The sequence below is a fragment of the Chlamydotis macqueenii genome, chromosome 3, assembly GCF_036417535.1.
Source record: "Chlamydotis macqueenii isolate bChlMac1 chromosome 3, bChlMac1.mat, whole genome shotgun sequence".
Taxonomy (NCBI): domain Eukaryota; kingdom Metazoa; phylum Chordata; class Aves; order Otidiformes; family Otididae; genus Chlamydotis; species Chlamydotis macqueenii.
The window spans coordinates 3,729,164-3,749,971 of record NC_141558.1 but is presented as its reverse complement, the minus strand read 5'-3'; the positions used below and the strand labels follow the sequence as shown (position 1 = coordinate 3,749,971).

Here is a 20,808-nt window from a genome sequence, read left to right as displayed (position 1 = left end):
CTTGGTCACTGTGGGTGTGTTCCAGGAATATGGCCATTGGGAAGCGGAGGATGAAGTGACCTCCCTTTTCCCTGAGGGTGCAGTGGGGTGCAAGTGGAGAAATGTCTAGCTGTAAAAGCCACCATTCTGCCTGTGTGTTACTGCCGGTGGTGCGAGCAGTTCTGTGAAATAACCTCTCCTTCCCTACAAGAATCACCCAAGGTTCAACCATATGAATGCCATTGTAACTGAATTTATTGAAGAGGAGGAAAGAAATAATTTCCATGGCGTTGCCTAGTTCATTTTTATTTTTTTCACACATGCTGATGTTTGGTTCACTGCAAAGGAAGATTTTTGAAAGCTTTTTGTTGCAGCAGGAAACGGTGCCACCAGGAGCAATGGGATCAGGGTGATTCAGAGACCATTCAGGAAAAGCAGAAAGGATTTCCAAGGAGAATCCAGGGATTTATCAGCTCCTCCAGCCTCTGCATGGTGAAGAAGAGAGAGTTTCAGGTTACCCACCAGTAGGTTTTCAGCAATGAGGTTCTGTTTATTTCATGGCACCAGACCAAGGGATGTGAACACCCCCTGAGGACTCTCTATGCCAGCAGATTTGGCATTGGAGAGGTGAGACAGGATGGTGTTAGGAGCTGTGTTTCTAAGATGTTACTCTGGAGAAAAGCTAGTATCAGTCATTGCCAGGGTGATCCCTGCACTGCTACGTACATTTTGCAGCAAGAATATCCATTATCACATGTTCCGATCCAGTAATATGGCCGTCGACATATCCCTGGGAAGCAGCGTCCGTTTTGGCCTCCACAAAATTTGATTGGTCTGGGAACGAAGGGCTGGCCTGCACAGTGGAAAGAGAATAGTCATGTAGCATGAAGGTGAGCAAAAGTGGATGCACTGTCTTTCTCTCCTCTGTTTCCTCTCTCTATCCCCCTCACACCTTACCTACAGCCCCTTGGATTATCATGAAGAGGACAACCAGGAGCTGGTAAATGATCCTCATGGCCACAGCTGGGATGTGAATTCCTTATCTGTAATGAGCAGAGAACAGAAGACCTCAAGACACTGACTGGAAGACAAGGAACAGCTTGAAACATACCCTGAATGACCAAAGCCAAACTCTTGTAAAATATGATGAACTTGAATGAAGAACAGAGTGAAAACTGCATTCGTGGGGATATTCAAAATTTCACCAAACATACCTCTAAGCAATCTGACCTAATTAGCCCCACTTTGAGTACAGATTCAGACTAGATGGTCCTGGAGTTCCTTCCAACCTAAGTTATTGTGGGATTCTCTGGTGGGTTTGTTTCTTAATATTGATCTTTTTACATTGAAAAATCATATTCCAGATCTGTTCAACACCAGACAGATTACTCTGGAACCAACACAGACCCACAAACTATTCATCTTCAGCCTAGTGTAGTCCACAAAGTGGTCAGAGACCAAGCCAACCATTGCCTTCAGGAAAGTCTAAAAGAGACATCTTTATCTCTTGAACATCAATTAAGGCGCCAATTCACCCAAAATGTTACTGGAATTCAGGTAAGATATGTAGCTGGGAATCCAACTCTGAACTGCTGTGCTGGCTTAGGTAGCTAGACATTTCCTAACTGACAAACCCTCTGTCTCTGATGCCTTCGGTGAAGGTTTCTGGGTCTCTGTTCACTTCTCTTGGAGGTCGGCAAACACAGTTTCCTCCTGGAAGCCCTGCAAGCAACCCTACAGGACACATAGAAACAGGACACACTCACTGGAGGAATGAGAAGGAACTGGTTAATGAAAGCAAAATACTCATTAGGCTTGAGACTAACGAAAGGAAAAGAAGTGTCTAAAGATGAAGAGGTGAGGTTGCCTGTCTGGAAACAGGCAGAGAGTTACCAGTGGAGGATGTCGAGGATCACCACGGCTGTCCCTGTATTCTCCAGTGGGTGCAACAGACACAAATATGCATCTTTATATAAAGGTTTGAGGATGCTGGCAGTGCAGCCACGGGCCAATGAAATAAAGCTTTTCCAGGCAAATTTGTCTTCTACTTCAATTTCTTCCAATGAGGAAGGAGGGTCTGCTTTGAGACTGCTTTCACCACAAAGCCCCTGATCTTTGTGCAACTCATCTTAGACCATCCAAGTTTGTGTAAGATACGTTAGGCCACAGGGTTACATAAAATACCTGTGAACATGCAATGATTGCTCCTTTTGGTCCTGCAGGCTCCTTATTCTGCCTTTATTATGCAGCTCCATTGTCTAATTTGAACGGTCATTGTTTCCCTTCATAACATTTTGTCATTTACGTCTAACCTTCTGGTTGTCTTTTCTCCATGTCAGTAAAAAAATAAAAATGGCTTTCTTTTAAGCTGACTAATTACACAGTTAATAGTTTAGTGCACAATGAAATTATGAAGTATGAAATTATAACATAAATGGTGGATGAGAAGCTCAACATGAGCCGGCAATGAGCACTCGCAGACCAGAAAGCCAACAGCATCCTGGGCTGCATCAAGAGGAGCGTGGGCAGCAGGGCGAGGGAGGTGATTCTGCCCCTCTGCTCCGCTCTGGTGAGACCCCCCTGCAGCGCTGCGTCCAGCTCTGGAGCCCACAACAGCAGAAGGACGTGGAGCTGTTGGAGAGGGTCCAGAGGAGGCCACGAAGATGATCAGAGGCTGGAGCAGCTCTGCTGTGAGGCCAGGCTGAGAGAGCTGGGGCTGTTCAGCCTGGAGAAGAGGAGGCTCCGGGGAGAGCTGAGAGCGGCTCCCAGTGCCCAAAGGGGGCTGCAGGAAAGGTGGGGAGAGACTCTTCAGCAGGGCCTGCTGGGACAGGACTAGGGGTAATGGTTTTAAAACAGAAGGAGGTAGATTGACACTAGATGTAAGGAAGCTTTTTACAATGAGGGTGGTGGAACACTGGCCCAGGTTGCCCAGAGAGGCGGTGGATGCCCCATCCCTGGAAACATTCCAGGCCAGGTTGGACAGGGCTCTGAGCAACCTGATCTGGTTGGAGATGTCCCTGCTCCTTGCAGGGGAGTTGGACTGGATGGCCTTGAAAGGTCAGAATTTCCAACATCAATTTTATTGGAGCACAAACACCAATGAGGAGATTTTCAACGTGCAAGTCTCCCTGTTACCTGCATCTACTCATAAGCAAACCTTTCCTCCAGGAAACCACTTTATTTGGTTTTCTAGTTATTATAAACTCCACAAAGTCCCTTTCTGCAACAGCAAGAAATGTTCTTTCCACCTTTCCTTATCCCCACCCTGAAGATGCCTGGTCCCTCTTCCTTTGGGACCTTCCCACTCTCCCACACAACCCCATCTCCTCTGGATGTGTCTTTGCTTATCCCACTCTCCTCCAGAAGTTTTACGCCCCCAAAATATCAACAAATAATTGTCCATGAGCCAGCAACTTAAAGTCAAGCCGTGCCTTGCAGTAGTGGATTTGTGAAACCATGACACGGACAGTTTATTCCCATAGTTGGAGGATGGTGGGAAGACCCAGACCCACAGACCTTCTGCCAGCTTGGCTGTCAGACCCTTGGTTGTGCTGTGTCCCACCAGGCAGGAGATCTGGATCTGTGGTGCCCTCATCTGGAAGCTGCTGCCTCACAGCTGGGCTGTGCAATGCTTGGGCATCTGGTGTTACAGAGGGGAGAGGTGGGACACAGCTGCAACCAGAGGTTTGACAGCACATGAGCTGGGTTCCTGGCTGTGCAGTGCCTCATGTTTGCATAAATCCCCATTTGTCTTTTTTTTTTTTTTCCCTTTTCCTTAGGCATCTTTAAGTGTGCAAAGAGAGAACGAACAGAGAGGTTCATTTATTACAGCTCTGGAACCCAATTTGCTCAGTTCCTTAGCATCCCGGGCCTTGCTGTGCAGCTGGGCTGGAGCAGAGCTGAGCGCCGGGTCACGGAGAGCTGAAACCAGGGCTGCAGCAGAAATTTACAGAAGGGTTTACAGAGAGACGAATGTAAAAGCTGTAGGAAAATAACACTGAATTATTTATTTCTTTCTTCCCTGTCTCACAGTGCTTAGTTTTACACCACATAATTTGCTATTCTTTTTTGAATAACAAACTATATCCTTCAAAGGATGCTCCTCGCGGAGTTTTGCAGCAGGACCAGAAGGAGCAGCGCTCCCCACCTCTCCCCTGAAGAATTTATTCAGTTTCATTCCACCTGTTTTCCCTATCGACCATTGCACAGCTGTATCTACACCATTCCATTTGGAAAAGTGTGTGGCTTGAAAAAAGCAACGTGGACTTGCTTACATGGGGTAGAAGGGTAATTTTCCCAATAGGGCTGATGTTGGAGATGGGAGCTGAGTGGCACCAGGTTTCATGGACATTAATTGCACTGGTGATGTTGGGCTGGAGCAGGAGTGCCCAGGGACTATTTATTTATGTGAACAAAAAACTACATTTACCTTAAAAGATGCTGGAACTATTCATGATTCAGGCAACCCAGTACCACAGCAGTCCAAAACTGGCATGAGCCATTGCTGCTCTTGAATTTGCCATATGTATAAAAATGCTTAAAACCACCTTGGACTAAGGGAAGAGGAGGAATTGAAAACTTCTGTGAACTCCTGGAGTCCTGAATTTGTGCTTTGCAACAGCTGTGCCTATGAGACAATGTCCCACCATAATAAAAATAAGTGCTTAACCGAATAGATGTTGCTGCCGGTGTCTTCGACTTCCCCTGGTGACTGCTACGGAGCTTTATAGATCTTCTTAACCACGTAACCAGGAGGGCCAGAAACCTTGCTGCCCAGGAGGGATGGCACGTTTGCATGAGGAAGGGGATGGGGAGAGGCTGCTTCTCTCTGCAGGACTCTGTGGATGATTTTAAGAAATCTCAGTGCTGGGAATATCTTCCTCTTTATAGTTGCTGGAGTGCCCTGAACAGGAAGACAACTCGGATGTCCACTTTCAGGTTATCTAAATCTGTGTTTTGGTCCCAGCTGGGTAAACTCTCCATGTGGCACAAAGCCTGGCTTTGCAGTAGTCAGTGAAGCACAGATAAATATTACTGCTGCTCTGTAGGTGTAAAGCTGAGTTCCAGCTCTCTGGTTCCCAAAGCAGCACATTTACCCTCGTATTTCAAGGGCTTTGGAAGCAGCTGGCAAGCCTTCTGCTTGCTTGTGTCTTCTCCCGGCTCGAGGGTCTCCGCGGGTGGGAGAGACGCAGCCCAGCCACCATGCCTGGAGGGAGCAGGGAGCAGATCGCTCCGCACAGCAGCACAAAACAGCGGGCACCAGCTGTGATTTCCAGGCAGCTTTTGGCCAAGTCAGGTCTGGGCAGGTTTCCACGGGGCTGGCCAAGGCCACTGAATGGACAGCAAGGCTCTTCCCCTGGATTTTGTGCTGGTTTTTTGTAAATTGTGGACGTGCTGTGAGCACAAGTGTTGAGCAATTATATCAAAGGTCTGTCATCCCTTCCTGTCATTTGCACAGAGGACACTGGAGGAAGAGGATGGCAAAGAGAAGGTGAAGGATCCTATAGCTTCAGGTTGGCTGAGGACATCCCATCATCAGAGGTAAGCTGCAGCAAGAGAGAGGCAATATATAGACACACAGAGTTTACTTCAGTTGCCTTCACACCAACATTTAAAGCAATTTGTGGTGCTCTGGACTGTCTGAGACCTCCAGCTGGGGCTGGCGAATGAGTCAGGAGAGAGGAGACCAAGCCTTGCTGGAACAGCTGGGGGACACCAGGTAGGACCAGGGGCATCTCAGGTGACACTTGTCTAAGAGTGAGCAAAAGAATTGTGACCTGCATCTTCACAAAGTACAGGAGTCTGTGCCATGCACAGTGATAAAAAGCCAGCTAGGATTTATAAGAGTCCTTCCACATGTTCATAATAACAACATTTTATATATGTATGTATATCTCGTTGTTGTGGATTTGCTAGGACTGTAGAGAAATGTGAGAGTAAGAAGTGCCATCATTATAGGATATGTGTAACTTTAAATAAACATTTTCTTAAATTAATATCCTGGCTATTCCTGAGCAAATCACAGGTTAAAACATCTGGATTATTCTTTTCTATTCATATGCTTTTCGGCTAAGATAAAATATAATGCCGTTTAGAAAATTCAGCCTTTATTTCTCTTAGAATATTTATGTATGATGAATATATACATACATATGCACAGACATACATATATATATAGATATATGTTCTTGCATATGTTCTCTTTATAAAAGAAGAACGTGATTTTTCGGTCTCCACACTGTGTCCCTTGCGGTACTGCAGGGAAAGGAGACTGAATGAGACATACCGCTGTCAAAATGCTTTCAGTATGCAACACTAATTGATAGGCAATATTCATTCTTTTATTGCGTGTCTTTAATTGCCAAGAAAAAAATTAGGGAAATATATGACTTTTTGTGAGCTTGAGTAGCCAGAACTGTTTAGAGATAATAATACTATACTGTAATTAAAATAACAGATAGTTTAATTACCATATTTAAAAAATTTAAGGTGACTTTACCAACAAGTATAACAACAGATACGATTCATGAATTGAAGATCTTATCCCAGTCTTGATTCATGTCTGAGCTTTGATCTGTTTTGTACCCTGTTGGGCAGCTGACACAGGCACGAAATGGAAACCAGGAGGAAAGAGTCATTTTATCCTATTTTAAGATCCTTTTCAGGATGTGACTTATTGTCTGTCTTCTGCTTTGTCTGCATTTACTGAGGTGAAACAGACTCCAAAAGCTCAGTCCGGAGCTCTGTGCCTCTAGGAGCACATTTATGGATTTAATATTTGGAGTGTTTGTTTCTGCCTCTTTACATTTCATCATTTGGTTGCTTAAGCAATTTAAAAAAAAAAAAAAAAAACAACCCTCCAACAATAGAAACAAATGCTTCTGTCTACTGTAAAGAACATAAAATAATGTAATATACATTATGTATAATAACATAAAATAGCTATCTCTGGGCAGCTAAAGTGCCTGTTTGGATTTTCCCCATCATACTACTTGGACGCAAGTAAACAGGATTTCGGCCTCCTGTGACACAGAGACTGATGATTTCCAAAGGAAGCGAGTGTGTCCCACCTCCCCAGGCACTCATGGTTGATTGTTTCCAGCTGCCAAGGCAAAGGAAATCCCACACTCTTTCTCCTTGGACTTACATCTGTTACCTGTTAGGTTCAATGTGATTTTCCATTGCTGAAGTCCACAGCAGATTGCAAAACACTGAGGACTTTGAGGTTGGACTGTCAGAAAACAAAATTCACTAACATACTAGCACTGGGAGTCAGAGGACATCAGTATAATTAAGAAGAAAATCCATGAAACCTTCTGTCGGAATAATTCATGTACTCTTGACTGGAGAAGGCTACTGGGGAGAAATTTCAGTATTAGCTCTTCACTGCCCTCTTCTGGGAGGCAGATGACCTGGGTAGGTGGATGTTGTTTGGAGCACAAGGATGTTGTGGTTTTTTTCCTAAACTCTAAGCAGCATGACAATCAAAACACGATGTCTTTTTCTGGGTTCGCCTGGGTGACTTCAGGGTTCAGGAGATACCAGTGTTGCCATCAGTTTCTCTGGTCCAAATCCTCTGGGGGCACATGTTTGATCAAAACAAGGACGAGAGGAAATGGCCTCAAAGTTGCACCAGAGGAGGTTTAGGTTGTATATTAGGAAACACTTCTTCACTGAAAGAGTGATCAGGCACTGGAAGAGGCTGCCCAAAGAAGTGGTGGAGTCACCATCCCTGGAGGCGTTCAAAGAACGTGTTGACGTGGCACTTCAGGACATGGTTTAGTAGGCATGGTGGTGTTGGGTTGATGGTTGGACTTGATGATCTTGGAGATCTCTTCCAACCTTAAAGATTCTATGATTCTATGTTTTGTGGAGCTGTTTTCCTTTGGCCACCTAGAAAGTGGGTGTGTGGAAGTGAGTGCCTCCCTGAAACTTTAATTATTCAAATAATAGTTATTTCCTCTGCAAAGTGTAGAATAAAGATGTGGTAAAATCATGAAGAAGAAAATATTCCTGGTACACAGATAAGTGTGCTCTTCTGTGTGATTGTGCTGCTGCAGAAGGATTACTTGAACTTGGCTGGGTGCTCAACTCCTCTGTGCTCTTCAAGACTTTATCTACAGCACACAAGACCTACCACGAGTTTTGTTTTTTTTAAAGTCTTGTGCAAAACTTGAGCTTTCCTAACGTAGCTGCTTAGGTGTTGTGGTAGGTATCTCCAGGCTTCAGAGGGGACCTTTCTGCCATCTGGCACCACGGCTATGGGACGGCCCTATAGAATTAGCAGTTTTCAATATATGTTCTAGGATGCTTTTTTTACAGCCCATGATGGAACAATGTTGTCCTGGTTTAACCCCAGATAGTGACCAAGTTGGACATAAACCAGGATGGTGTAAGGTGCTTTTTTGCAAGAGCGAACTCATGTGCCAGAGAAAGGGGAGGGAGTACACGAGCGGTCACTATTTCTCACCAGCTGCTGGGAAGCAACATTTCAACTGCTGGGAATTGCTGTGAGAAGCCCCTGTCCTTGGCCAGGTGGTCTGTGTCATCAACAGGAATACATAAAGACAGATTTTTCTTGGGGGAAGACATCACTCTGTGAAGATCCCCACTGAGAGGAACCAGGCAGGACAGACTGACCACTGTGCCCTCTTTCTTGAAGTCTCCTAGGGTGAGTTGAAGGAGTAGTTTCAACAGATAACAAGAAAAATATACATCTTTTCAATAATATTCTTTGCTTCTCTAAAAAGAAATTCATCATTCCAAGACGTATAATTTTGCAGCTTAATTAAATCCTCATAAACAACTGAAATGTACCATGTTTGGTATTTCAGTGATGCATTTGGTTGATTATTGTAGTCAGTAGTGGTGATTCTGAATGATTATAGAGGTTTGTATTATTTTCAAAAACTAGGTGGAATCTGCAGCAAGAAATAATGGTGGAGAGATACTGAGGCTTTCAGCCAGCACACATTATAGGGGTAGATGACTCCTTAGATTTTTCTGTAAAGACATTTTCAAGGAATTGCTACTGACTTGTAACCTACAAAAAATTACTACTATTTGAATAATTAAAGTTTCTGCGTGTTTATTATCTGTAGAAATTAGAATGGCTTCAGTCATCTTCTACACACACCTGAAGCAAAATATGTGATGACTAAATAAAATGGACATTTTAGTCGTTAAGAAACTTGCTACAAACATGAAGCACCACACCATATGGGCTGCCATGAAGAAAGTCAACCCCATTCCAGCCAGACCCGGAATGGCTGCTGAAATAAAAAGGGATAAAACTCTAAATGGAAGTACTGATGATTTTGTGCATGTAGCAGCATTACTTATAGAAGAGATCTAAGAAAAACTTGCTTATATTATAAGATTTGTATAAAATTTAGAGACAATTGATCACATTTCTTACTTTTTTTCAAAGTTATAACATCCAAAGTGCATGGGATTTAGATATAGGGGTCTTCACTGGACCCAGTGTAAGCTATCTTTGTAGTTGATGGAAAGGAAACCACAATATTCATCTGATTCTTTTGCATTTTACAGGCATAAATACATTTTCTTGATCTTATGCAATGTGCTTTCAAAGATATATTTCCTCAAAAAGTGGTATTTCACTAGGTTTATTCTAGAACATCTACAGTATTGCATGAATGATAATTTTTATCGACAAATTGCAGCTCATATTTCATAAGTAGTGTTTGGATCACAAGTGCAGGACAAACATGTGACCTCTTTCTGTTTTTTTTTTCTTAGTGGCTGTTTTATTTGGTGACACGGAGTTCAGACATGACGATCTTTTCCCTTTTCTTTGTTGTCCTCCTCTTAGTGCTCCAAGACACTTCAGGTAAGAGCTACACAAAATCAAAGGAAAAGCAGAGGGAAGATTGTGCGTATAGAGTACCTAAAACAGAAATAGAAATAAAATGGATTTTAGTCCCTTTTGCCCAAGGCCAACTAACACTGCCAACACGTTGGGCACACTTCAGCAGTGAACAGATGCCAGCTGGGTCCAGTAGATGCAATGAATCTTCTCACTTTGGAAAATAAGGGAATTTAATGGTACGGATGCTGCCAGCCTGCAGGCAGTCTAGAATATTGTGGCCACACTATAACCCTGACTTGTACTTTGTCTTCTTTGGGAGGAAAATCAAGACTCTGGTAATTTTTTTTGCACAGGTTTCATGCGTGCGCCTAATAACGATGTGCAATGCAAACAGGCTGGGGGTACCTGTTCCACCGATCACTGTCCTCTACACAACACGAGGTCCTTCGGACGTTGCCAGCGAGGGGTGCCTTGCTGTCGAACTGTGGTGAGTTATGGGTTTGATGGTGTTTTTCTTGGGGCAATGGTTTTACTGTTCACGTTCACACATCCAGTCTGCCCTTTAGACACAAAACTCCTCTAGTGCAAGCTGGCAAGGGAGCAGAGACTCTGCGCACTCAGATATTGAATTTCCTGAGGATTCCCTCACTGGTTCCCTCCGCACCACTAACGATGTAGCTCGAGTGCCTCATGAGAAAGATGGCGGTCAAATCTCTTTGGCAGAGTTAAGTAATTATCTAGAAATGAACTCTTTTCTCTGCTGTTCCCATTAGCTGGTTCACACTGCTCATGATGGGCAATACTGGCTACAAAGGACACATTTCTCCACGTCTGGAGAAATCAGCATGTTCCACCCTGCAAAATCTGTCACAGTCAGAAGAACAACCTGAAAGTCGTGCTGTTCTGCTAGATATTTTCTTCAGTTCCATCACTCTCTCCTTTTAGACAAAAACAAAACATAAAATCTGAATTTCTCTGGAATTCCTTACTGGAACTCAAAAGTTCAGCCTGTCTGACACTCCAGTCTGACACTGCCAAAACAAATATCCGTGAAAACTTTCATTCTGCCTCCACTGATTCCAGTAGTTCATTTTCTGTTTCTTTTTTGCTGTAAGATGCTGTAGCTAGTCTTATTTTTGGAGGTTGTTATTTAAACTTTGTTCTATACTAGTAGCAGAGATGTTAAAAACAAAACATGAGCAGCAGATGCGTACAGAGAAATTCCTCTCCACACCAGAGATTTTAAGTTGAGGAGGAAGCTTCAGGTACAGAGACCTGGCAATTCATTATTACATAAAAGAGAAAGACAATTAATGTTTAAATATCAGCAGCAGCAGGACTATGAATATTCTTCTAAGAACTGATGAGTTATGCAGAAATACTGGCTCTTGGTGCTCATTCAATCCCTTCTGTGCTCCTTATTCTGATCTTGTTACAAATACAAAGTCTGAAAATTTATTTCCTTTTTTTGCAGTATGACTAGTGACCGTTGGCGTCTAAGACTGGCTAAGCAGAGCTCCTGGCAATTTAAGAGATGCATCATCCCATCAGAAAATCTGGAATTTTGAGCTGCAAATACACATTTAACAGAGATATGCACACACTAAACATAACCAAAACCAGAAAGAAAACAAACTCCTCCGCAAACAAACTTAATGACCTGAGGAAAATTCAAAGTGATTCTTGAACCACATGAAAAACCTCATTATTCTGAAATGTTTTTCTGTTGGAATTATATTGCGGCTGCCAGAGGGCAGATCACCAGCATGAAGAAGTCTGTCCCCACGAGAAGATGCAGAGCAGGTTCTTCCTTTGTCCCTCAGAACAGATACTTATTATTTCCTTTCCCTTTTAGAGTTAGTAATAATGTCATCAGCACTAGAACACAAAGGACACACTGAATGCTACACTGACAGGGTCATATTTCATAGTCTATGTATCTCCATAAATTTTAATAAACTTCCTCCAGAAGACCTTGTGTCTGATCCTTATACCCGTGAGAAATTGTCTTGGTGTGTGTTTGCTGGAGGATCTGTCTCTCGTCTCAACTGAGCTCAGTGTGACATGTGCCTTGTGGTAAACTTCTCCAAGAAGAGGAGAAGAAATCAAACCTGTGTATGGACAGGAATACGATCTGGTCCTATTTATTACTAGACTGTCCTGTAACAGTCAGTAATAACCCCTACAAACCCACGGTGATTAGGCTGGTAGAAATCTGGCAGAAACTAGCCATGTTCAGGGACTGTGACAGCCCTAAAACCATCCATAGCAGCTCATGCATGGAGAGCACAGATACTTTTTGTCATCCCTTCTCTCAGATCCTTTTGGCCCTTGTATTAGCCCTCTGGGATGTTAGGGATGGAGAAGGAAAGCAGGGGATGCATCTATGCCTTGTACAGCAGGTGCTGAGACTCCAGGCTGATGGACATGAAACATAGACTCATAGAATGATTTGGGTTGGAAAGGACCTTAAAGATCACCCCATTCCAACCCGCCTGCCCTTGACAGGGACACCTTCCACTAGACCAGGTCACTCAAACCTGGCCTTGAACACTTCCAGGGATGGGGCATCCACAGCTTCTCTGGGCAACCTGGGACAGTGCCTCACCACCCTCACAGTAAAGAATTTCTTCCTTATGTCTAATGTAAATCTACCCTCTTCCCATTTAAAGCCATTACCCCTTGTCCTGTCACTACATGCCCTCGTCAAAAGTCCAGCTTTCTTGTATGCAACCCCCTGCCTCCAGGCAGCGTAGTGCAGTGATAAACAGGTTTACTAGTTTAGGATCCGGAGAAGTAAAATCCCATTGACACGACGTTGGTCTAGACTAAATAGGGGCAGCAGAAGCAGAATGACATTAATGTGGTGAGGCAGTTTCAAGACTTAAAGTAGCTGGCCTTCTGCCACCCTGGGGTTTCTCTGTGTGGCCGTTCCCAGAACTTCAGGCTGGGCTGGCAGATGCAACCACGCAGAGGAGAGGGAGGAATGAGCCTGTCTCCTGAACCCCAGCCTGGTGCCCTGGGTGGGAACGGCAGAGGGAACGGACTCTAGTGCTTTTTGGTTTATTAATAAATATGCTGCCACAGAAATCACTGCAAATCAGATATTCTGCAGGATGATTTAACAGGACTCAATGACACATGCACTTAAATTAACTCAATTTAATTAAATAAACTTAACTTACAGGTTGATTTTTATAGACAATAAGAGCAGCAAAAAACCACTCTGACATATATAAGCAAATGTCAGCAATGTGGTTTCACAGTGACTTGCTTTTATTAGAAATGAAGTTGCAAATCAAGGTACAAGAACTGCTCCTCAGATCTTCTTGTGCTCCTAAGGGTCTTCACCCCCATGGGAAAGGCTCCTCAGGCTTGCACCAGAGCTGAGATCCACTGGTGTAAAAAATGGGAGATGTCTCAGACGCCCAGAGCTCTTGTCCGTGTGGTCAGTGAGGTGTCAGTTTTAGGAACTGGGTGTCCTGCAAAGAAAAATCAGGTGCTTAGCTAGTCCACCTATCTGCATCCAAACAAGTAATTTCATCCATGCCTTCCATGTCCTTTTTCTATGAAAAAAGTGTGAGAAGGCTTCCTGCAGGTTTTGCATCCTTCAGCATGATGTTTCACAGAAACTCAATCAAATTAAATATAAATGCAAATAGTAATACATAATAATAATTTTAAAAGATGTACGGGGTCCAAAAAGGGGTAGATCTGTTACAGCTCCTTTGGTATGAAATGCCACCAACTGCAGAGCTGGACCATGGCATGTTACAACATCACTCTGCGTGGGATATCTCCTGTAAAGGCAGGTGTTTTCTCACTGGTACTGATGAAAATATATTTTATTACTAAAGCGTAGAAAATGTCCTGTGGTGCTTTGGTCTTATATCTAGATGGAGAACTGCATCCCTGCGATGGGTCCTGACTGGCTTAATGGACCTTAGAGTGGCCTTCCAGTGCCTAAAGAGGGCTACAGGAAAGATGGGGAGAAACTCTTCAGCAGGGCCTGTTGTGACAGGACAAGGAATAACGATCTCAAAACAGAGGGAGGTAGATTCAGGTTAGATATTAGGAAAACATTTTTTACACTGAGAGTGGTACAACACTGGCAGAGGTTGCCCAGAGAGGCGGTGGATGCTCCATCCCTGGAAACATTCCAGGCCAGGTTGGCCGGGGCTCTGAGCAACCTGATCTAGTCAGGGATGTCCTTGCTCCTGGCAGGGGGGTTGGACTGGATGACCTTTGAAGGTCCCTTCCAACCCAAACCATTCCGTGATTCTGCTTAGTAGATACAGAGTTTGAGCTCTGCCCTGGTACCAGACTCATGCTGGAGTACGTTATTAGTCATCTGTGATATGTTATTAGCAATATTAGATGTGCAACCTCCAGGTTCCTCCCTGCTCATCATGAGCTTCTCCCTGTGGCTTTTCAAAGAAAGCAAACTAATTTTTGACACCATAAGGCTCTGTCTTTTTGGTACCAGACACAAACCCCAGCAATTAAAGGGGTTTTTTTGGAGGATGTAGGGAGTTGGAGAAGGTGGCCTGTTTCATGGCAAAAGGAGGAAAAGCCCAGGAAATCTATTTGCTGTCGGTGCAGTGGCATTTCATCGGAGGAATTCATCTTACCATTTGCAGCATTTCAGCTTCCCACCGCGGCAGGTCCCAATGTCAACCAGAGGAGGAGAGCATGCAACAAACGAGCAGGAGCCCCGACTTTGCCGGCATGCTAGGGTGTCAGCAGCTTCTTGGCTGTAAGCTGCAAAAAAAAAAAAAAAAAAAAAAGAAGGCAAAATTCATGTTCGTTTGTCAAGGCAGAGTGTTGGAGTGTTGCAGCATTGGATTTAGCTGGTGTGGTGTGTGATTTCCTGCCACAATGCCTGGTTTGTGACTGGGGTAACCTGATCGCGCTTTTTTAAGGTCCTTACATCCATACAAAATGCAAACCAACCAGAAGAGCAGGTTGTAACCCTAGGATGGAGAGACAGTCTGCCTGGTGAATAGGGACCCAAAAATAACTGTCTGCTTCCTTAACGTTTCTGCTGGAGACACGTGAGGTCATTCCAGTTACAGGCTGAAATGCTACATTATGTGAAAAAGACACAGGAAACACAGAAAAAAAAAATGTATTTTTAAAATTAATCTCACATTGCTCTCAGGAAAAAAAAAAGTTATGATATTCAAATAAAAATGTCCTAACTGAGTTTCCTCAAACTTTCAATTCAAGTTTCAGCAAATGTAAAGCGTGTTTGTGACTTGTAACCATTATCTCGTGAGCGGCATGCTCACAGCAAACCTGTACACTGTGTCACCACGTAAAACATTGCCCAGCAGACACGGATAGCATAAAGCTTCGCCAAAAAAAGTGGGTTTGAATCACAGCCAAACCAACGGAACTAACATTTGCCCAATTAAAATGTTCTATATACTGAAAAATAGAGTGCAAAATGAAGTTGGTGGCTGTTGTTGCTAGTGCTGTATATGATTTAGCTAGATGCTATGCTGGTTTTATCCTGTTGTATCCAGAACTGGAAAGCCAGATCTTCAGGTGGTGACAAAGACTGAAGATCCACCATCACCAGGGGACCTGCCTGGGCTCATCCCATCTGAAAAGCCAGATCCAAGTCTGGGTCCAGAGTATTTCCAGGCTAAATGTTACTTGTTCCCGCTGGAATGAGTCTCTGAGCAGCCTGATCTGGTTGGAGATGGTTGGACTGGGTGGGCTTTAAAGGTCCCTTCCCACCCAAACCTTTCTATGATTCTATGTATGTATGTTCAGCCTAAGCTCCTACCAATGCCTTCTTTTTGCCTAAGTGGTTCTACATTTCTTCGCAGACTAGACAGACATTTGCTTATCTAGGAAAACAGAAATTTGAGTCTACTACAAACCAAAGCAGGGATGGAGATAGCTTAAACTTCTCTGAAATCCCCCAAATAGTCTGGAATGATGAAGGTACTCCAAACCCTCTTAAAGCAAATGGACGGCACAGAGTCCAGACAAAGCCAGACAGTCACAACTTGTTTCTTAAAAAAACATAGGAGATCTACTAGTCTAGAATACACAGTCAGGAGGTGGAGGTGCGAATGTGAGGAGGAAAGCTCTCACATTGCAGGGTGATGTCTTAAGGATCAGCCTAAGAATGGCCTGAATACACATCTTTTTTTCCATCATGTAATCATGTGACTGGAACGCAAGATACTAGAAAGAGACCATCAGGAAGATAATCAAGAACCTCAACCCAATAACCTAAATATTAAGGCTATGACTGGGGAATCATAGAATTGTTAGTGTTGGAAGGGACCTTCAAAGGCCATCCAGTCCAACCCCCCCTGCAAGGGGCAGGGACATCTCCAACCACATCAGGTTGCTCAGAGCCCCGGCCAGCCTGGCCTGGAATGTTTCCAGGGATGGGGCATCCACCGCCTCTCTGGGCAACCTGGGACAGTGTTCCACCACCCTCAGTGTAAAAGATGTTTTCCTAATATCTGATCTGAATCTACCTCCCTTTATTTTGAGACCATTATCCCTTGTCCTGTCACAACAGGCCCTGCTGAAGGGTTTCTCCCCATCTTTTCTATAGGCCCCCTTCAGGTACTGGAAGACCACTCTAAGGTCTCCTCAGAGCCTCCTCTTCTCCAGGCTGAACAGCCCCAGCTCTCTCAGCCTGTGCTCATGGGAGAGGAAGGGGGCTTCTGATGTGAAAGTCATGGAATCCAAGAGCACAGGGGTTATTTGACCCTCGGCACTGGGCTTTAATGGACTTCTCTGCACATGCACCCTGTTACCCTCCATCTCTCCTATTTTCAATCTTACCTGGAGCAGCCTGGAAGAGGAAGAAGAGAACAGCAACGAGGAAGAAAAGGATTCTCATGACTGCCGGCTGGTAGTGGTGTGAAGATACTTGAAGATGGACAGAAGCTGATATTTGAGGGAGAGGACAGCTAGTCCTTATGTTTATAAAGGCTCTAGGATGGAGCAGTGCAGAGGACAATGGGGGCAGAGGAGTGGTTGTCTGAGGAACAGTGAGTTCATTGCCCTATTGCTAACGAGACTGGTGATGTATGAAGATGTTGCAACCTAACACATGTGAAGATGCCTGACCTAAGCAACAACCAAATCGCGCTAGCTGACCTGAGCCAAAAGACTCCGTGCCTGCGTGCCCTGTGCCAGCTGGTGGGCTGTACCCGGGCAGGTCGCGGGATTGGAGGAGGAGGGAGGCGGGTTCCTGTGATCTGCAATACTGATCCGCAATCCATGCAGATCTGCTGATGCCCCATGGCTCTTGGCCATGGTCTTGTGCCAGCCTGTCCTCCTCTCAGCCACTAGACACAGTGAACGTAGCAAAGGCAAGGCAGTTGACCTGCAAGGCTGTGTGAAACAAGGAGGCAACAGACGCTCCTCCTTGAATGCAGGAAAGGGTCAGAGCTTTAATCCTTGATTGGGTTGGAGTTGTAGGGCTGCAACTGAAGAAGGCAGGGTTGGAGTGAAAGGGTTGTGGTTATTCCCCCTCCTGGCTATGAAATCTGCAGACACGGTAGTAGCTTCATTCTCCCAGATGGTCTTCTGGCATGGTTCAGTTACTCTCTGCATCTTAAGGGGGCCTACAAGAAAGATGGGGAAAGGCTGTTTAGTAGGGCCTGTTGCAATAGGACGAGAGGTAATGGTTTTAAAATAGAGGGGGGTAGATTTAGATTAGAAATTAGGAAAAAAATTTTTACGATGCGAGTTATAGAACACTGGAACAGGTTGCCCAGAAAGGTGGTGGAGGCCCCATCCCTGGAAACGTTCAAGGCCAGGCTGGATGAGGCTCTGAGCAACCTGATCTAGTCAGGGATGTCCCTGCTCCTTGCAGGGGGGTTGGACTAGATGACCTTTGAAGGTCCCTTCCAACTCTAACCATTCTATCATTCTATGATTCTTGTATTTGTGACTTTTGCCATGACTTTCTACCGAACCTTGAAGAAGAAGTAATTGGACAGAAAGGAGTGGACACCACTGTGTGTTGTGCCACGCTGTTGTAGGAAACTACATCCCAATTCCCTTTCAGCAATCACCTAAGCTCTGTCTGGAAACGGTGAGGTCATGTTGCTCACTGCTGCTAGAGGCACCAAATTCCCACAGTCTACTCTGATGGTTTGAACCTTCCAATGTCTAGCCTACTGATTCTCTGCCCAAAACAACTTTGCTTTATTAACATTTTCCCTTTTTGCTAGTCATCTTCCTGATGTGGTTATGAAAAGACTCAAATCTCTCTGATTTTGAAGATTTAGCATACCAAGTCTACTTGTGTGTGATGTCTCCACATCTCTTATTACCCTGTAACATTTTCCTACGCCTGAAAAAAATCAAACCATTCTTTTCATGCATTTCAAGGATCAGTCATATATAAGAACTAGAGGAAGTATCATCAAAGCTTTGTACAGCACTCCTAATACTTATGCTTGTCTCTAAAAAATGTCAGTCCTGAGGCGCATGAAAACTGCAAGTGGGTTTTGTTTTTTTTTTTCCAGACAAACAGTGTAAGTTGAGAATCATTGATGAAATCAAGTCATGAGGGCACTTAATTTTTTACTGCTTCAGTGAGAGCAGCGGACTGAAGCGATGGAGAATAACAGCAGGAGGTGAGCTATGTCTGCATGCGGAGGGCAGAGGGATCTAGGCCTGATAAACCGAGTGCTACAAATTGTGTGTAGGGAAGGAGGTGGGTGCTTCAGTTTGTGGAGAAAAAAAAAACCCAAAAATGTTAGCTTGTGATGTCAGGACTAGGATTTTAGAAACAAGCAAAAATCTTCTTTACACTGGAGGGTAGATGAGGAGGTTGAGGAGGGGCAAGAGGATGCAGGGGGCAAAGCAGACAAATTCCCCTCCATACTCTCCATGCTTCGTGAACATTTGTCCCTGCTCAGCAGGCTGGACAACTATATAATGCTTGCAGGACAGATAGGACTGGCAGCATTGCCATTGGCCCCCTGAGGTCCAAGGGAAGGAGAAGCAGCCTCATATCTGTCTGTCCTATGTGATGGGCACAACACCCAGAAGATGCTTGAGGGTATCAAGCCCACATCTCCCTCTCTTCGCACCTCCCTGACTGCCAGTGGTGGGTTGCTGTGATGAAGCTCTTGGGGAACGTGATGAGAAAATGGAGCTTCAGATCTCTGCCAGAAAGCTGTGGGAACTGGGATGGGCAGTGATGGTCTAGGGAAAGGTCATGTATTTTCACAAGGGTGAAGTTTACTTGCAAAAATAACAGGATTTAATGGAGAAGGAAAATGCACTTGTCTACTCCTTGCAAAATTCTCCTTCCGCCTGTCCTAGGCGACATGAGGAGCAGGGGTGTTTGTTTTGGGAGTGAGTCTGCTGAGCAAGCCCTGCTGGGATCAGCCCATTGTTCAATGCTCTTTGGAACCAAATAATGTCAGGGAGAGAGAAGGAAAGGGGGAACAGCTCCATCCTCCTCACCTGCATCCCCCAGTTCGAACTGGAGAGCGGCAGCAATGCGTGTCCCAGGCTAGCGTCCCTCCATGGAGAGGTAAATACACTTGGGGTGATAACAGCCCCCTTGAAGACTGCTTGGCACTGGGGAAAGGGAGCCTGGGCAAGGCGTCCCACCTTGAGCATCAGGAGAAGATGCTTGCAGTCACCAGTGTGCAGAGGAATCAGTAGGGCTGTTGCCGATGGGAAGCTGTTCATCGTGAGGTGTCGTTTAGAGTTAATATTTGACCTGGTAGCAAAGGTGTGGGTGGGGGACTTTGTATGGGACCTGCCCCTATGAAGAAACAGTAATTCATCACCTAGAAAGAGTAAATCAATCTCTTTGGCTCACTGTTCCTTCAGGGGGCTTCTTGGTTTGTTGCTTGCCTTTTCATCTCGGGAAATGGCCACTTGCGGTCTGTTTTCTGGGCAGCGGGGCAATGGCTCAAATGTCTTTGGACCTGAAGGAGAGTCCCTGCTTTTAATTACAGCTGATGGGCAACCAATCTGCCAGAACAGAAGGGGAGAATTAATTTAGTGAAAATCTCCTATGGTCTAGGAGTAAATAAACAGGTGGCAGCAAGCAGTGGTGTTGAATTCCCCTGTCCCAAAGTTAAGTACAGACACACTGAAGATGACTGTGGGTGGAAGGTACATGATGTTCTTTCCCCTTGATGGAGCATTTGATAGAGGCTGCTCACGCATGAAGTTAGGTTTCAGTCCTTGTGACTGAAGTGCCTGTCCAGGATCAGCCATAAGACTATCTCCAATCTGGGTCTCCGTCATGGAAAAGAGTTATGAGGGGAAGAAGTCACTGATGAGAATATTTTTGGAAAGTCCATATCCCAATCACCATTTTGAAAGCTGATCCGTTCTTATGGTGATCAAGGAGGAGGTTTTCTGAGGTCCTGCATTAGCTTTGGAAGGTGTACATCAATCAAGACTTCTCTTTTCTCTCATAGCCTGAGCTGCACTATCAAACAGTTTGGTTCCATCTTCTTGCCCTCTAAGGGAAAAAAAAACAACGGTGTCCTAGGAGGGGAGTTCTCAATAGACATGGGATGAGGAACTTATTGGGAAGAACTTTCAGTGGTCAGTGCATGAGAGAGGCCAGGAAAGTGGTATGGGAGAAGCAGGTCCCTGTAGGGCCATCCACAGAGGAGAGCTGTGAGGCCAAACCCAGGCTCCACTGAGGGGACATAGGAAGTGCAGGGGTGACATAGAGCCTCAAGGAGCTCTATAGAAATTGGGAAAAAATGGGAGAATGAGGCTGAAGTTACCCGTGTATGACAGTGAGTGTGGCTGTTGGGGTGAAACAAAAGACCTTGATGGACATGAGGTGCAGCATCTAGAGACAGAAGTGGAGACAATCCTGTTTGGAGTAACATCGCTATGACTTGTATACTAGAGATGTGTTTTGTTGGGACAGGAGGGAGATCTGAGGCTGAATTTATACAGATTTAACATCTGAGATTTTTTTCAGGAGAAACTTGAGGGATAGAGAACAGATAATCCATATCTGT

At 44.7% G+C, this 20,808-nt stretch overlaps 3 protein-coding genes across 4 annotated transcripts; 1 reads left to right on the top strand and 2 right to left on the bottom strand.

Annotated features, from left to right (window-relative positions):
• Positions 1–332: 332 nt before the first annotated feature.
• Positions 333–994, bottom strand: LOC147601169 (gallinacin-7-like). The gene is made up of 3 exons (XM_086745305.1): positions 937–994; positions 706–832; positions 333–464 (listed from the first exon to the last, which is right to left on the bottom strand). The coding sequence occupies exons 1-3, from the start codon at positions 992–994 to the stop codon at positions 449–451; spliced, it is 201 nt and encodes a 66-aa protein (XP_086601431.1). The 3' UTR covers positions 333–448.
• Positions 995–9,746: 8,752 nt separating this feature from the next.
• LOC147601168 (gallinacin-8-like) lies at positions 9,747–11,445 on the top strand. The gene is made up of 3 exons (XM_086745287.1): positions 9,747–9,832; positions 10,165–10,298; positions 11,286–11,445. The coding sequence occupies exons 1-3, from the start codon at positions 9,775–9,777 to the stop codon at positions 11,292–11,294; spliced, it is 201 nt and encodes a 66-aa protein (XP_086601413.1). The 5' UTR covers positions 9,747–9,774; the 3' UTR covers positions 11,295–11,445.
• Positions 11,446–13,064: 1,619 nt separating this feature from the next.
• On the bottom strand, positions 13,065–16,784 carry LOC147601167 (gallinacin-9). 2 transcript variants are annotated; one of them, XM_086744893.1, is made up of 3 exons: positions 16,628–16,784; positions 14,443–14,572; positions 13,065–13,293 (listed from the first exon to the last, which is right to left on the bottom strand). In XM_086744893.1, the coding sequence occupies exons 1-3, from the start codon at positions 16,683–16,685 to the stop codon at positions 13,278–13,280; spliced, it is 204 nt and encodes a 67-aa protein (XP_086601019.1). In that variant the 5' UTR covers positions 16,686–16,784; the 3' UTR covers positions 13,065–13,277. The 2 variants fall into 2 exon arrangements, with proteins under 2 accessions (XP_086601019.1, XP_086601020.1); XM_086744894.1 differs by lacking the exon at positions 13,065–13,293 and having other exon boundaries at positions 14,439–14,572.
• Positions 16,785–20,808: the final 4,024 nt, after the last annotated feature.

Bases quoted from the DNA above. Each gene is read 5' to 3' on its own strand.
- LOC147601169 (XM_086745305.1), bottom strand. From the start codon at position 994: ATGAGGATCATTTACCAGCTCCTGGTTGTCCTCTTCATGATAATCCAA. The intron at 833-936 runs GTAAGGTGTGAG...TCCACTGTGCAG, and splicing joins GATAATCCAAGGGGCTGTAG to GCCAGCCCTTCGTTCCCAGA.
- LOC147601167 (XM_086744893.1), bottom strand. From the start codon at position 16,685: ATGAGAATCCTTTTCTTCCTCGTTGCTGTTCTCTTCTTCCTCTTCCAG. The intron at 14,573-16,627 runs GTAAGATTGAAA...TTTTTTTTGCAG, and splicing joins CCTCTTCCAGGCTGCTCCAG to CTTACAGCCAAGAAGCTGCT.
- LOC147601168 (XM_086745287.1), top strand. From the start codon at position 9,775: ATGACGATCTTTTCCCTTTTCTTTGTTGTCCTCCTCTTAGTGCTCCAA. The intron at 9,833-10,164 runs GTAAGAGCTACA...TTTTTTGCACAG, and splicing joins AGTGCTCCAAGACACTTCAG to GTTTCATGCGTGCGCCTAAT.